The following is a 17,795-nucleotide window of genomic DNA, read 5'->3' as shown; positions in this document are numbered from 1 at the left end:
AAAACTGGCAAAGACTGCATTAGCTTCAGGTTGAAGAGATAATATTACTATTTTGATTGTATTTCTATATAGATGTGATAAGATACACAATTACCTCAACATTTAAAAATTTACCATAGGATAGCTGAAGTGCCAGAGTATATATAAGACAGGCTTATATTTAGCTGTGTCATGAATTTACTTGTAATCATCTTAAATGCTGACCCATTCAGTAAATCAGACATCTTGTCTGGAACTGTACAAATGCAATAAAACCATCTGAAACTCTCAATAAGAAACAGTAATCAAAATTTTTTTAAACCACTTTATTCAAACCTGAGCACCTCAATATAAAACTAAACACTGGTGAACTGTCATTTTCCTTGCTAAACCCAGATTACTGCAAATTTTAAATCTGCACAAGTAAGTTTCTATCAGTTCAACATTTAAATAGACTAATTCATCTCTTCTGACACACTTTGTAGATTTCATATAATGAAAATAACTAAAAGAATTAGTGCAATATACTGGACTGATCAAAATAAAATGTACTTTGGAAAACAAAGTTGCAAAGTTCATTACTGACAGACAGCAGTACTTATGTTACAGATACAGGAGCATCATTTATTACTGTTCTAGCCATAAAGGAAGAACTCAGAACCTCCTTTGATTAGAGAGGAAAAAAGTTAGCTTTAAGTAACTGTACATTCTGTATACCTTTAAGCAACTCTTAAATATTACAGAAAGTATTAAACAAATGTAGACTACAATGCAGAGTACCTATTTACAGTACATTAATATCCAAATTTAAAATCAAGTTGGATGTACATAATTGTTAGTGCACTATTTTTTTCCTTAGGGGAAAAACAAACTGTAATGGCCAGCAATGATCAGAAACAAGAAAAGTCACAGACACCGAGTTTGTTGTGGTTTTACTTGAAGAGCTCTTACAGTTTGTAGAGGAAAAAAACCAAACATATCCTAAGTCATAGAATTGAATTTACTGGTCTGTACCCTCTGAAAAGATTAGAAATTAAGTTAAACTTGATTCATCACTAATTCATTAAGATAACTAACTGGGTTGATATCATTTACATACAGTGTACCAACTAAAACTCCACTGTCTGGCAAGCAAAGGATTCTTAAAATTGTTAATGCAAGTATTATTTGTAATTAAATTATTAAACTATGGAATGTATAACTAAATAGTGGATACCTGCAGAAACAACTGGTTGCATCAATACTTCAGAGAAGTTTAAGTAATTTTTAGACCCTGTTTCTAAAAAGGCTTTAAAGCACAATTGAGAATTATGAAAAGACCCAATTCTATTTATTATAACAGTGATCAGTATTGAGGCTACAGGAACTGGCCAATTAGGTCCACAGAGAGCAGTTCTTCTACACCCCTAATAATAACTGATTTTTAAAACCTTTCAACTGAAGGAAGTTTATGTCCCTTCCATCTCTCCTCTACTGCTGAAACATTATAGCCAGTGGTGGATACATGCATGTTAAAATTTTACATCAAAAGAAAACTCTGTATCATGAACTTGACTATTATCATAAGTCTCTTCGCTGTTGGGAAGCTGTACTGGACCAGGTTAAGCACTCCAATTCCATGGTTATTAACAGTTAGGAAGCAGAAGAATATTCAGAACAGTTTAAAGCAATTGATCTTTTAGTTACTACAACATTGACTCTTGGGTGGTTGTGTGGGTTCAGTAAGGTCTACTCCTCTTCCTCTGGCAGAGCTGGCTCCTGCGTTCTGTGGTTCATTTTTGGGCAATTTTTTTGCTGTAAGATGAACAGGATATAAGAGTTAAACTGAGATTTTACTAAGATTAAATCACCTGAGTACACAAAGTCAACACATTATTACTCTATAAGCATATCAGTATACTCACCATATAATTGGATTTGATTCACTGCATTGGTAATGAAAGAAGTTAAGACACTTAACTTCTTAATGATTAACTCCCTTATCTATGATTTCCAAGCATCAAATGCATTAGTAACTTGAGCAGTAAAATGTATCTGCACAGGTGTGCTATGCCAGCAAATGACAGCTCTTGTGGGAATCCACCCACATGGAACAGGCTTTAAGATCAGGATGTTAGTGAGAAAAGATACAGAAACACTGAAAAGGCACCAAACACAGACAGAAATGGGTCAAACTAGTTCCCAGATATCTAGCCAGAGTAAGTATTTGCATACAACATATAAAATGGCGTCAGCACCAGATCAAGCCTCTCTTATTTATTTCAAGCTGTCTCTTCTCTCCAGCTCCTATGAATCAATTGACTGATAATTTCTTTGTTGCCTTTGTAGCTCCAAGGTACCCCCTCAGTCCTGACACGAAAAATAAAGGTGACAACTGTTACCTTTCTGAGCAGTAGCTTCTCCTAGATTTCTTCCATCAGAAAATTGCTTATTTTAACCATAAAAGTCCATGAAAGGACTTCCATGGGCCTGTCTTGCACATGAACTGGGACCCAGCAACCACCCTGTTCTACAGTTTGGTTGCGTGTGCTTTCACTCCAAAGTAATTACCATGGTCTGCCTTTTAAATAACAGCTTTTCCTGAAAGGAACAAAATGCAGCCAGAAGAAACAGCAGAGCAAACATCAACAATGTGCTGTGGTGCTAGGTAATCTCAGGGTGCTAAGTAATCTAGACTCCCTTTCCCACAAAAGGGTGGACTAGAGGGATCTTCTGAGGTCCCTTCCGACTTGGGCTGTTCTACAGTTCTGTGATAAAACCCAAGAATTCACATGGTACTAAGCTGCTGAGACAGCACAGAAGGACAAAGCACCAGTAGAAAAATGCCTTCAGAGCACTATCATTTTGAATTCTCTAACTGTATCTAGAACTCAATTAACATTTTTTTAACTGAAAGTTTTGAACAAACTCTAAAGCAATCCATTTACAAGCAGCTGTAACTTGCATCCCACAATTCTGTCATTCTCATTTTTACATTTTCTCACAGTTTTGAAGACTGTATTTACACATGGTCCTGAGAACTGCACCATGTTGTGCAGGCTATTCCAAATTCCATGCAATACTCATAGCCTCCAAGATTTCCTTCTAGAGTCTACTGTTGCACAGATCTTGTTCTGATGCACTGACAAAGCTGAATTTCACCCCACTGATGCAAAAGAATACTCACATGGCCAACCAACATTGCAGACAAAATACCCAGTTATTAGTTAGGCATTGTTTTCCTCAAATTTACTTTGTATACTTCATTAAAATACGGAGAGGTAAGAATTATTGTTGATATACCAAATTAAAAAACCAAACATATTTGGTACAGGATGCAAACTGCATCATTAAACACATTAATTCTGAAATTTCACCAGAATGGTGCAATTGAGCATTTCTGTATCATTAAATGCAGGCCTATCTTGAACAATTATAAGAAGAATATACTTTCCTCTCATACAGTTACGTGTTTGTGTCCGTCCCCCCTCCCCAAGTATTTATAGTTAATATGAAGGAAGTACTTGTTATAAAGTGTTGCTATAGTGATAATTTAATTCGCATCTACTGGAAGTTTGAAGCACACCACAAATTATCTTCTGCTTTCCTGACTTGAAAAGCAGAGGGTAAGAGCTCTTTAGAAACATTTAATTTTAACAGCAATGACTTTTTTCCACAAAAAGCAGGTTGGAGAGGTCACCGTGGTGCAACATACAAAACAGTTTAATGAGATTATTTGATGCTATACATTACTATTACTGAGCAGCAGAGCTCCTACTGTGATTAAGGTTATTATTTAACAGGTTAGTGACCAGCCTAAAATGTATTCTTTTTCCTCCCCTTTCAAAAGTTTATCAAAAATTAAACACAATTGTGGTTATAACAATGGAATACACAAAATTTCTTAATAATTTATACTTACTAGTATACACTGGCAACTTTACAGAAATCCTTAAGATTATGTTAGGTCTAAAAATTATTAGTAAATTTACTTTTCATATGTGGCATCCTTTACATATTACTTGGACAGTGAATTTAAGCACACATAGCCATCTTTGGCACAACTTCTGGATTTCAGACAGCTACCTAAACAAAATTAAACAAATAAAAGGTCCTAAAGAAACTTCAGTGCCAGAAATAATTCAGGTTACAAACGAAGACCTTGGGTTAGGAAGATTGCAATGGTCTGCATCTCATGAAAAAAATTCTTTTTAAGTTCTTAGTTTGTTCAGAAACTCACCAATTGCCATGAATATTTCATTTACGTTCATAGATGTTTTGGCAGACGTCTCCATGAACAATAAGCTGTTGTCATCTGCATAAGCCTGTGCTTCCTGCAAGTTAAAATAAAAAAACATTACTTCATTAAAAAAAATTAAAAATCACATAATTACTACACAGGGTACTTTTATTGCTACTAAGGAACAATTTCTATACCATTTTGAAAGAAAGACAGTTTGCTGAAACACTCATATGACAATATGTTATTCATTAGCTACGGAGAAGTTGTAATTCCATCAAGCAGCTAAACAATTAGAAATGTAATCTTAAAAATATCTATACACAAATATATCAGGCAAAACTAAATAATAAATGAAAATATTTATGAAAGGGACAACCTGAATCCAAAACACTAGCCATGACAGCAAGAACAAATGAGCTCCAGGAAGTGCCATCAAATGTCAGAAAGTCTATTATTACCCTGGAAAGAAGGCAGTTTGCAACTATCTCAAATCTTTCAAGCACTGGAGCAGATGGATCAGAACAATTTCATTATCCTGATAGAAATTCACAATTATAACAAATAAGCAGTATGAAGAATTTTGCCATGTTATCTCCCCTTACAGTATGAATTTTCATCTGATACACTGCTCATGAGAACTTTACTATTTTTGCCACTTCCTACTACTCAATTCAGCTGAGAATCCCCATCTTCTTATGATTATGTAACTGCCTTTGCATTCAATAAGAAATCTACAAAGAAGCCAAACTACAAGAGACCTATGATGGAAAGAATAACCTACAGCATTCTATAATTAAGTGACATCTGCTAAGATGTAACTATACCTGAAATAACACATTAACAAATACCTAGAAATCTAATACGTGATTTGCAATGAGAAAGGACTGTCAAAGCCTGAAAGAAGCCCAAAAATCCACATTAGCAAAAACCCTAACATTTGAAAAATATTAAGATTCTAATTGTCAAAAAAATGTAAAGGTAGGTCTACTTTGGTAGTTACATTTGATTACATGTTTGACTGCAAGACCTCATACTTCATGATGTATGACGCTTTTGTTAAATACCACAACTTTTCACAAAACACAGAGATCTTCTGTCACAAAGCTTTATGTTACAACTGACATGAAAATATGAAACTAGAACACTGAGTTGTTGAATTCTGGTAGAAAAACACCTGAACCACTGCTAACCTTCATAATTCGACTCTATAGTTGCAAAAGGATTCACTACAGCAATATCTCACACACTAACATCAAATACAGATTAAAAACCATAACAGAATTAACAACTAATAAATACTATCTTAATTCAAATTCAGTCAATCATGAATGGACCAGAGCTACCAGCAGTAAATTTTTTATTCATTTTGGAAGCTATTTTCTGATGACCTGGCTAAACTTTCTAGAAGATAGAATACAGCAGTGAGAACATCAATATTATCACTAAACTGAAAAGAATACCATGAAAAGCACAATTAAAATCTGACTACTGCTTTAACAGTACAGCCTAAGGAAGCTGGGCAAATCAATCAGCTTTGTATCACATGATAATCAAAATTCCCTGGCTGACAAGTCAGACAGAATAGTTTGCACTGAGTAACTGCTATGTCATCCATTGAAACTCTAGTTACTAATAATTTCCAGTAGAAGACAGAGGTCACATGAAAGAACAGATAATTAATTAGCCTTAAAGATACTCAAATAAATTAGTTATTCCTCCAAGTCAAACTTAATTATTCAAAAAATCTATTGCTACATATCACTTGCACAGAAATAGGTTTTACAGTAGCATGTATAATTTAATTAGTCTCAGTTGATGTTTATATTTAATAGCGTGACCTCCACAACAACTAGCTAGGCTATGCATGTAAGCTCCTCCTAGATTTATTTACTATCTACTCAAATAAAATGATATTTCTATGAAAAGAAGTTATGCACATACCTGGAAATCCACAGCTCTTTTGTTAGCTAGATCAGCTTTGTTTCCTGCTAAAGCTATTACAATGTTAGGACTTGCTTGTCGCTGAAGTTCTTTGACCCAATTTTTCGCTCTGGCAAAGGACTCCTGTTAATGATTGCAAAATGATGCAACTGAGTTTTATCATCCTTTTGTACTCACCTATCATCCCCATCTCTGTTATCTACACTTCGAGCACAAAAGGCCAAATGCAAGGCTGCTACCTTAGTCCAAAGGCACACTCCAACTCGCCAACTGAGCTTTTAAAACAAAACATCCCTACCTCAGTTCTCAACTATGCTTAGTTGAGATAATGCTGAAAAAGCAAGTAAAGATAGGAAGATCTTTATGTAGACAGAGTAAGGAAAGAGAAGTAGTTAGAAGACAAAAATGGGAATTTCAATTTCTCTAGAATAATCAAGTGTATGAACAGCTATATTGAAAGGGTCTCAAAATTACTTACTAATTAGTGAGCACTATTCATTATGGTACACTGTTTCTGGGGTTTTTGAGAGTTTTGGTTTTTAAGTCTCATTTTATTAAAAACAAGTGAAGCTTATCTAAATTCAAATAAAAAGAAATCAAATAACCTTAGGTTTTGGTCTTAATGGCTTGTGCCACCTTTCCAATCCTTACTTGCAATCTGCAATAATACAGTATTAAAATGTCTTTCACTATCAGAAATAAAACTGCCACCAGCAATGTGGTGAGAGTAACAGCTCACACTTGGTGAACTGATTTAAAGGTGGGTTTTAAACATTTTTACAGTAGAATTTACTTTCTTTCTCTTTATTCGTACAAAAGAAGAAAACCCCCTATAAATGGTCTTTTGACAAGAAAAGTTTACAGACACAAATTAACATTACATAGTCCAGTATGAAATGAGCAACCTGGTCTAGCAGAAGATGTCCCTGCACATGGCAAGGATGTTGGACTAGATGACCTTTAAAAGTTCCTTCCAACTCAAACCATTCTATGATTCTATGAAATCATGAAGTGATTCACACAAGTCAGTGAGAAAAACTAAGGAACAGTCAATATAAGACTAACTTCCAAATGCCCCTTGTGCCTCCCTAGTGTAGCACTTACCTCATTTGTAATGTCGTACACCACTATAGCTGCTTGTGCTCCTCTGTAGTACATGGGTGCTAAACTGTGGTACCGCTCTTGCCCAGCTGTATCCCAAATTTCAAATTTTACCGTTGTATCATCCAGACATACAGTCTGGGTTAGAAAAGCAGCTACAAAAAAGACAGAGGTGCTGAAACCAGAAGTCTATTTATATCTCTATATTCACAAAAAATCATGCTCACAGAGATGCAAATATGATTTCCTTAAACAGTTCCAGCCTACTATTGTAATATAGCAGGTTTAATGCAAGCATTAGTTGATGGACCGTAACCGATCAACACAGAACACTCATTTAAAGAACCAGACTTTCCTCAAGTTAAAGACACAAGAAAAGAAGAATTGGGAAGGATTCCCTTTTTTTTTGTAACAGTGAATCTGAGTAACCATAAGCTTTCTTTTAAACTTTCTAGATACATTTCATCCTGCTTCAACACACTGTATGACAGAGTAGCAGTAACAGTATCCCACCATAATATAATACCATAGTTCATATATTTTCAGTTCTACACATTTACATCACTTGAATAGTATCTTAAAGTTTTGATTTTCAGCTCCTGACAACTTCACCTTCGCTAATGGGCATGGAAAAAAGAAGAAGCACTTCTCAAAAGTTCTTGTTCTTAAAGCAGCATGACTTTGCAAGTTATCTCATGAGTTAATTTCAGCATAATTTCAACACCCTGCAGTTTCAGGGCAGCTTGCATCCATTGCCACTACAGCCAAATGCATTCCCATAAATAATGTTCTTTTGGTTACAGAAAATAGTAAGTAACTTATTCTAAGTCTTCAAACAGTTACTCCTAGCAAAGTTTTTCCATTAAGATTAAGGTACATATTAAAAGTACGGAGGCCAAGTACCCACACAATATAGAAACCAGTATTATAAAACTAAGGAAAGCCCACTACTTGGCTGAAGTGGGGCCTTTCATCACTGGGCATACTGACAGATTGTGGCCAATTTAAATCAAAGTTCTGAAGAGACACTGACCTGCCTACATACCTGGGATGTTATCCTGTCCTACATACTCCAAGACATCATAGCCTATGAATCATTCCAAAACTGCTGCAACCTTCAACTTATTACAGAAGCCAAAAGCAAGCCAATCTTGCTTTGTAAAGGACATTGTAACTAGCATACCAGAAGTGTCCCTATTTCAGCTGTGAGCGAGCAGCTGCAACTTAGTTGCTGGCTGGGGTTAAACCATGACAAGAATCTGACTCCTTAAGTGGTCAGGTGCTTCTGCTTCAAGGGTATTAGCATCCATCACAGATGAGCAGACAGGCTGGAGAAGGTAAAGGCTTTGATGTTCCAATGTTAAATCCTCATAAAACTCTCTAAATGCTAAATATCCAAGCATCAGTAAAACAGGCTCCACTTGGCATCTCCTTAAGCAGCCCAGAAGCAAAACAGAGGGGAAAAAACCCCCATATATCCTGCACTAAACTAAGTGCTTCCTTCTCAGAAGTAGCTCAATATATCTGTCCAAGGCAGAGACAAGATGTCAAGCAAACAGATTTTGAAGTTCTTATGGACATTATTCTCTTAACAAAAAAACATACTTAAACTCCATAAATGAAGGTATTTACTTGGGAAGAGAATTAAAACAAGGTGTTTATTCTATAATATTCTCATTTTTATCAAAAGAAACACTTTAACCACCTTAAAACACCTGCTAATTTTTGCAAAACAGGTATCTTTCTTCTATCTTGCAAGGCCACAGTAAATTGACAGTTAATCAACTGTGTTAATTATCTGAAAGCCTATCATCCTTAACAGCCATACTTTTGTCTTAAGCAACTAACAGGCACTGCTACACTAGTCTGAAGTGGCAAAAACACACCACCACCATCCAACATGTCTGCCTTTAACTTCACTCCCTTTCAGATGTTTTTATTCAGTTTCACAATGCACATAAGCCTCTCTTTGTTAAAAGGCCCTTCTGTATACAAAGAAAATTATGCCTTAGGCAACTACAAGCTACAGTTAGACAGCTTTCTCTGTAGAAAACTTTTTCTAAATCCCAACACTGCAGCATTTAATATCTCTCAGCTGTATTATATGGCATTTTGGTTTTTTCTATTTTATATAGAAGAGGCCCAAGTTAATACAGCTCATACTAAACACTATACATCTGAACTTGAACTTAGGGTCTTGTTTAACTTTTGTATAGATTTTAAACAGTGTAACACATTTTGGGTTATCCCAAACACAAACACTAAACCAAGAAAAAAACTAAAAGGAGGTTAAATGAATTGGAGATCACTGAAATGGAACAATGAATTTCATTGAAATTTAACTGGTTTTTTAAAAGCAAAAAATCTCATTGATATTGGAAAGTTAATTCACTATAGATCTTTGAGAATGCTCTCCATGTTACTGCACAGGTGTATGAGAGAATACAGAAACCTTTCACACTAACACCTACTCTAAAGCCATGATAAAATGCGCAAAGCCAAGTGTGCATTAGTAAGATTGCTTTTTACTTTTCAACAACTGTTGGTGTGTGAAGATACAGACCACTGAAAGGGCTTCACACAAATATTACGATGTAACAGACTGACTCATGCAAGCAGCAACTACTGGAGAATGTTTATCAATCCATAAAATCCAAATTTTTTAAAGTCTGTATGCTGTTTGGTAGTTTTAGGATAAGTTTAAATTTATCCAAGGAGGAATACAGCTCAAAGCACAAACAACTTCAAAATACAATATAACATAAGAAATCTGTCAAGGGGAAGAGCGGCAAAAAATCTGTTCAATTTAACAGATTTTTTTAATTCTAGTAACCAGCACCTGTTTTGTTTGAAGTCACAAAATGTAAAAACAGCACATTAAATTCTGTGATTACTAACAAAGAAAGGTATATCCAGAAACGTAGCAAGTTCACCCAAATCAAATGCAAAGCCAGGATGCACAAATGACAAAACACAAGCTTGTGTTTGCAGCACTTTTTTTTTTTATAGGAACTAAGTTCTTAACTCTTAAGCAGTCATTTCATGCATTAAACATACACCACAATTAAAACAGCCACACATCCACTCACAAACAAAATGTAACAAGAAGCCCGGGTTTCAAAACTACACAGTTCAAGAACACATTTACTTCCTCCACTTGACATGCACATTTCCTACAGCCTAGTGCCAACTATGTTTAGCTTAGAAAGTTATAATTCTCAGTTACAGACACAGGGCTCAGATTTAATCCTTGCTGTCAATGACCCAATGTAGAAGTGCCATTACATTAAAGGCTGACAAGGGCAAGGACAGTACACAAGCTCAGCTCAAAAAAAAAAAAATCAACAGGATAATTTTCTCACCTCCAATTGTACTTTCTTGAAACTCATGAAACTGTCCTTTTACAAATCGAAGCACCAAACTTGATTTGCCAACTGCAGACTCTCCTAAAAGTACTAGTTTGAACTGGCAAATTTTATTTCCAGCATTTGGCCCATTGGGTCTTGTTGCTCCTCGATTAGCCATGTCCAAATTAGAAAGAAGTCCTTTATTTCAACAGCTTTTGAAAGTAAGTTCCAGGATTCAGACCTCAGTGGTTCTTCTGCCAGTAACAACCTATTTGTGAAAAGACAGTGGGTGGTATTAGATTTACAAACCAAGTAAGAAAGATCTCATTCACTAATGAAACATGTACTACATATAACTTGATCTAATATTTACCAAAGTGAAAAGTCCAGAGTATAGCTACCATCTAAGTTATCAACTATAGCCAGAATTTATGACAAATGAACCAGTTATCTTCTTCAATACCTAGTCTTCCCATTAAAGCTTTAAATTAGGACACTGAAATTCAATTATGCTTCTTCTTGCAAGACTTTGGTCTCTTATTTCTTAAGATATCAAGATTGAAGTATAATACAACATATTCAGACTTTCAAATTATTGGTAAAATATCAAATGGCAAGAAGTAACAATTTTTCCATAATTATGCCATTGCTAACCAATATTCCAAAGCCAGCATCAATAAACAATGCTAAAAAACTGAGCAAATTGGGAAAACTAGAACCCCACAGTAAGTTCTTTCCAAGTGTCATCAACTCACTTTTATCAAATACAATTTCCTTAAATAAAAGCACAGATCTTCACATACAAACCACTGATACATACTCTAATTAACAACTGTACTGAGAAGCATCAGTAAAGCCTTCCCTATGAAGAAAACCAGATTTTTCCTCACCAGGAAGAATTCCAGATCACTTTGTACAAGCCACCAGAGAATTATGATGTTAGATTTCCATTTCCAGTACTAACACGTCCTAATAGATCAATATTCACAACAAAGATTTTTGTTAAGAACAACTATAAACAGTGTATTCCTTAGTCCGTCTCCTTTTAAACTCCTTAAAAGGACTTCACCCCCAGTATTTATTCATATGGACAGAGAAGCCTTTAGACTCTGCTGGTATCACTTCTAAGCCTAATATTTATGCTTTTACACACTTAACAGCAGACACAAAACAAAAGCCACGCCAAAATCCAGTTGATTATTGACTTGAATTGTGCACACTTTGTGGGGATACAGCTTCTCTAGTATCCAGGATGCAAGCAAGTTAGAGTGCATTCTCCTAATGCAGGAAATGGGTTCAATTCTTAGTTGAAAAAGGTAAGCAAACATAACACTTTCAAATGACTTCTTATTCTTTATTCCTAGTGGTAAAGCAACTACATTTTAAACCAAGCAGTAGTCTTCAGCCATCTTCCTATTTCAAACCCCTTAGCACACAGATGAGGCACTTGAGCATTCCAGTTTGCCATATGCTGAGCTCAGACACTAAGCCTTCGTTCTCCTTCCTAACTCTCTCTCCTTTTGTAAACTCAACCCAACTGCTGAAGAACCTTATTTCCTGTAAAGTGCTTCAGCACTCTAGCAGAACTCCATCCTCCAATAAGGTACTTCCTCACAAAACTAATTTTCATGGAATAAATCAAAACAAAAATCTAAGCATTACTTACTAAATTACATTCCAGTTGAAAAACAGGTATTCTATTTCTCAGTGTAAACACAACTTGAACACAGGTATTAAAAAACCATTTTCAACATCCTGAAGACACTCCTATTTGCTGATGCTGTTTCTTTTCCCATATATCTCAAAATAATTTAGCTTGTTTCAGGTAGGATATTACAGTTCTGTACTCTGTCCTGAGTTTGTGTCCTATTTGACTATTACATCATCCTTAAATCAAAAGATACATATTTTTAAAATTTTAGTTGTACAACATAGTCTAGTGAGTATCATATTTTAGATGTATGTCCTTACAAACATGTCAAAGTGTACCACAGCAAAAGAATATTTCTACGAAGCAAAAAAGCCTTCGCATATCTCGCCACCATTAAGTACGGTATTAATTCCATACTCAGATTCTTACTCATTAAATTAATTTTGGTGAAATATTTCAGAATACAGGAATGGATCCAATTATTTTAAAAATACCAGGCCTTTCATCCTTACACCATAAAACAACAATTCATGCACTGCTGGTGTATTGGTTCTCCAGCAAAACTCTGCCACCTCCATACTGCTTAAATATGGATCAGAAGTTGTGCAGCAATTCAGATAAAATAATTGATCAGTGACAACAGTTGATCTCTCCCTAATAAGACTACATGAGAGAAAGTAAGACATAGCCACAATATAGGTAGTTCAGAATACTGTTAGCCATTTGTTTATCTTTTCCTTTGGAAAATGAATGAAGACAATTAAGTTATTTCTGGTTTAAAATTAAAAGAACACATCTGTTTGCTGTAGCATTCCAGTGTGTTTGGACAATTATGAAATAATTTAAAACCCTTTAATTTTAATACATCCCACGTTTTTCTAGACTCCACAGCATTCATAAAGACATAAGGATGACATCCAAGGACCGTGCAACTTAGTACTCTTGGGAGCAAGTGACTTCTGGATGACACACGGTGAGGAAATCAACCCACCACACTGGTTACTTGCTGTGGCTGCTTTTTTGCTTGCTGTTACCCACACCGAGAGCAAAACGAGGTATGACAGAAGAATGGGCAAGACTGATTTAACTCACATAATATTTACCTGTTTCAACTGGCCATTTACAGCTTCTAGTTATTCAGATTTATATCACTTACGAAACAGTAATTACTACCCCTTGCAAAACTCCTTCAGAACACAAAGCTGAAGCAAGTTGTCAAGACAAATATCTACTTCAATTTTTATAGATGCCCAAGCTACAGAAGTTGTAGTTACCAGAGAACTCCAAAGTTTACACCCTTACAGCATCCCTCCCCCAAAAATCATTCTAGACATTCAGATACCATGTACAAAAATAACCAGCTGCAAGTCTGGTAGCAAAATCTAAGAAACACACTGCAAACCTCATTCCTTTGATAGTCACATCAATATTTCTAATAAATTAATAATAAAACCTACTACAGTCATGCCACCCGCTTTTTAACAGCTAAGGATAAAATAAATGCCAGACTGAAAACCTGATGGAGCACATCCAGATGATTTTGATACATTAAAAAAGTCACTAATATCTTCTATAAGTGTATATTGAAGCCATCATCTTTTGAAGTTTCAGGTGATGTTGAAACTCTTTACTTAGAGATCACAACATGGCAGCACATATACACAAAAAGCAAGGGAAGTATTTCCTTATTCTGAAGGAAAGCAGTACTATAGTTTGACACTGCCATCACAGAATGTTTTTTGCCTGTTCTTTTCATATCTGTGAGCTCAGCATAGTGCCTCACAAGGATTTAGAAGTAGATTTCAATGCTACCAACCCCATGCAAACTCCAAGCCTCAGGTCATATTCATTCTCCTGTTCCTTAATTTATCAGTAAAATACAAGGCTTGAGAACCAGAGGTGAATACTACAGTCAGTACCCTACAGATACACTGAAAATTCAAGTATTTTTTGACAGATCACTTTCAAGACAATTCTGAACACTTACTCAAGGGCTTGTCTGCCATACCTATTTTTTACCCTTAATTCTGATGAAAATTTCCTGGCAAAGACCCACTATCATGCCTTCCGTCCCTGCCTGCCCAAAATTTTGCACGTTATGCACACTTTGTAATCAATACATTTGAAATGTGAAGAAAGAAAACCTTGGTAAGAGATTTTCATTCACCTACAGAAAAGGAAGTTCATAACTGTTTGACTGGAAGCAAAACTAATATATATGGGAGTTATGCAAATCTGCTGAAGAAAATACTATAAAAGTTTCTGAGATGGATGGCTTCACATGAATAGAAACGAGGGAGATTTTCTTACTTTTACAGCATTTAACATAAGAACTCCATCATATATTAAAAGGTTCATTTTGCAGTCTTGGGCACTATAAATACAGAGGTCCCTCTGGTAAATAGGAACTTTCACTCCTCCCAAGACACAGCAGCTCCATGCTGAAATATCAGAACACAAAGCTTGGACTATATTATTAGCAAAGTACTCCTGCTAATCCTACCAACTAATTTACCAGATGTTGGGTATTCTCATCGCTCTAGAAGAGAAATTTGTATGCTGCTAGAGACTCTGAGTTTTATTTGTGAAAGAGAAGAGTCCTACAAACAAAGATCATATACAAATCTTATTATATTTGAATCTGTGTGCAAAATACCGACAGCCCTAGACAATACCTACAGATTCACAATTTGATGGCATAATTCAGTCACATAAGCTTTCAGATCAGTGCCTACTTTCAACTACAACACAACTAGTACAAAAGTATCAAAGTGACACTGCTGACAAAACCCAGTCTACTGAAGAGATTAAGAGACCAAGCACTGTTCCTACAACTAATATGATTAATTGCATTATCAAATACAAAGGCCACAACAGAAAAATTCATGTTAAATTTAAAACTGGAACATTTCACCACTTTTATATTTCATAGCAAACAACAGTGTTTCTTACCATGAACACACTTGCTGTTGTATCAATTTCTAATAAACTTTTTCACGCTTCTTTAACAGAGATCATACAATGCTGAGGTTGCAATCATTATCTGTCTACTTTAATTTCTTTATACTGGACTACCTTGAATATTTTTAAAAAGCAGTAACTAAAAAGTCTGATTATTAGTCACTCCTACTAACCAAGTCTTCTGTTTTTCCTTTCCAGGTCCAGCAGAACTAGGGTGGCACCTTACTGCAGGGTTCAAGACAGTAATATGAACATCTAGCAAAACGAGTGTTACACACAAGCCAGTTTATACTGAAACATAATGAGACAGTAAGTTAAACGAGTGAATCAACACAATCACTGCAAAAAGTCATAGCCTTCCCATTAAAGGTAATAGGAAGCTCATAAGCTCATCTGAATGATGAATGGTACCACCTGCTTTCAGGTAACCTGGTTTATCATACAGGAAATGTAAGTAACAATGATGACTACAATACCATTGTCTCAAGCCAACTCACTTCAGCCAACATCTACCTTTTTCTGATATTTCTTATGGAAGAACAATACATACATGCAATCTAGCCTGACTGTAACTCTGAAAAGTCACAATGAAACCAGAAAAAAACCCGTAAATGTCATGCTTTTTACTTGTCCTGAACATTACATGGAAGAAGCTGATTAATTTCAGCTGCTTAATTATCTGTTCAGCCTCTCCTTTTCATCCGCAAGCTCTGAAAGAGGCATAAGGTAGAAAAACCAAGTCACCAAAAATGCTGAGAGAACAGCCTTTTATGGGCCTTGTTTGTAACATTATGATAGCTCTTAAGCCATTTAGCTCTCCTCTAAAAGATAAAAAGGCACGGGTTTGTTTCTCCACCATACTCTGGCTTTACATCTAGTTCCAATTGAGCGTGCTGCAGAACATACTAGTATACCAGGCCTGTCGTGATTCCCCCGATACCGATGCGTTGCCGGGAGTATTTCTACTTCCCACCTAATTCACCGTCCCTCCTCCAGCCGCAAGCGAAAGGGAAAGCGCGGGGCATATCACCCAACCTCCCCTTTCCTATCTCACAAGCAACTCTAGGGCAACAACCCTCACCGCCAGCCCCGGACAGCGATACCTCCCCGCAGGAGCGCCCGCAGGCCAGGCAGGATACCCGCTCCCCCGGGCCCAGCCCCTATAGCCCCCGCCGCCACCTCCCCTCCCCCGCGGCTGCCTTCCAGGCACAGGAATAAGGGGAAGTGGGAAAACCGGGGGCGCCATTTTGAGCCGGGAAGGGAGCGACCCGCCTCTCCTCCCCGCACGCCGGGCCGCCCCCTCGGCCGCCCGCACCGCGGCACGGCGTCCCCGCAGGGCCCAGGGAGCAGTCCCGCACAACAGGCGCCCCCCGCCCCTCTCCCGCCGCCGGGGCCCCCCCCGCGCCGCCGCCTCCTCACCTGGCCGGGGCGGGGGCCGGGGCGGCGGCGCAGCGATGTCCGTGGGGGCTGGCGGGCGCTGCGGGCAGGGTGTGCGAAGCAGGGGGAGAGGGGAGGCGGCTCCCGTCTGGGGGCGAGGGGCGGGGGCGCGGCCGAGGTGTCCCAGCCGAGCTGTCCCGGCCCCGCCGCCACTTCCGCCGCCCCGACCCAAACACGCTCGCACCCGCGCACACGCACTTCCGCCGCCGCCGCCACGTCACGGCCCGCAGGCACCCCGCCCTTCCGGTCCGCCCGCGCCGTCACGTGGCCCCCCTCTCTTCCCCACCTTTCTCCGCCTCCTTTTGTTCCCGATCCCCCGCCTTTCCCGCACCGCCCCTGCCCGGCCGCGCCCGAGGCACCGGAGCCTGCGCTCCTTGTCAGGGTGTACCGTGTCTCCTACTTATCCCAGCACCCACAGGAAGAGTCTCTGCGAGCGACCCGAGCATCTTCCCATCGTCTTCCATTTGCTGTGAGGGTGGTGAGGCACTGGAACAGGTTCCCCAGGGAGGTGGATACCCCCATCCCTGGAACTGTTCAAGGCCAGGCTGGATGGGGCTCTGAGCAACCTGGTTTAGTGGAAAGTGTCCCTGTCCATGGCAGGGGGATTGGAACAGGATGATCTTCAAGGTCCCTTCCAACCCAGGCCATTCTGTGATTCCATGCCAATCCTATAGAGACTGCGGGGGCAATGCTGCTTAACTTCCAGGGATGGGCGCTGGGTATGACAAGACAGAAAAGTCCTGGTTTAATTCTCTAAAAGAACCATTTTCCAAAGCTATTCCAAATCAGTTCAGAGGAGGAACTACACCGGCAAATCTGAATTGCAATCGGGAATTTACCTGACTTTCTAAAACATTGAACAGCCACTGATAAAGCCATAGAAGCTGACTCATTATGGACAGAGTGCTAAAAACTTGAGCACAGGTTGCTAACACAGAAAAGTCTTGCTTCATAGATGGATATAAACAATGTCTTGATTGTTCATAGTGTGAAGAATGACCTTGTGAGAGAGAAGGATCAGTTGGTCAGAAACTATGAGTGGATTGTGTAGGAAACAGAACAGTCAAGACAAAGTGTTTCTGCAGTATAGCAGATTTTACAAGGTCTAATAGTTTGAAGGAAATAAAAAAAAAACCTGCTAAGATGTTTAATAAGT

General features: G+C 37.9%; 1 protein-coding gene across 1 annotated transcript; it reads right to left on the bottom strand.

The window, feature by feature from the left end:
* Positions 1 to 290: 290 nt before the first annotated feature.
* RAB5A (RAB5A, member RAS oncogene family) lies at positions 291 to 16,782 on the bottom strand. The gene is made up of 6 exons (XM_027639319.1): positions 16,622 to 16,782; positions 10,606 to 10,858; positions 7,247 to 7,398; positions 6,143 to 6,265; positions 4,199 to 4,292; positions 291 to 1,773 (listed from the first exon to the last, which is right to left on the bottom strand). The coding sequence occupies exons 2-6, from the start codon at positions 10,766 to 10,768 to the stop codon at positions 1,658 to 1,660; spliced, it is 648 nt and encodes a 215-aa protein (XP_027495120.1). The 5' UTR covers positions 10,769 to 10,858; positions 16,622 to 16,782; the 3' UTR covers positions 291 to 1,657.
* Positions 16,783 to 17,795: the final 1,013 nt, after the last annotated feature.

The sequence above is a fragment of the Corapipo altera genome, unplaced genomic scaffold (genome assembly GCF_003945725.1).
Source record: "Corapipo altera isolate COAL_440 unplaced genomic scaffold, ASM394572v1 44, whole genome shotgun sequence".
Classification (NCBI taxonomy): domain Eukaryota; kingdom Metazoa; phylum Chordata; class Aves; order Passeriformes; family Pipridae; genus Corapipo; species Corapipo altera.
This window is presented reverse-complemented; position numbering and strand designations above follow the sequence as displayed.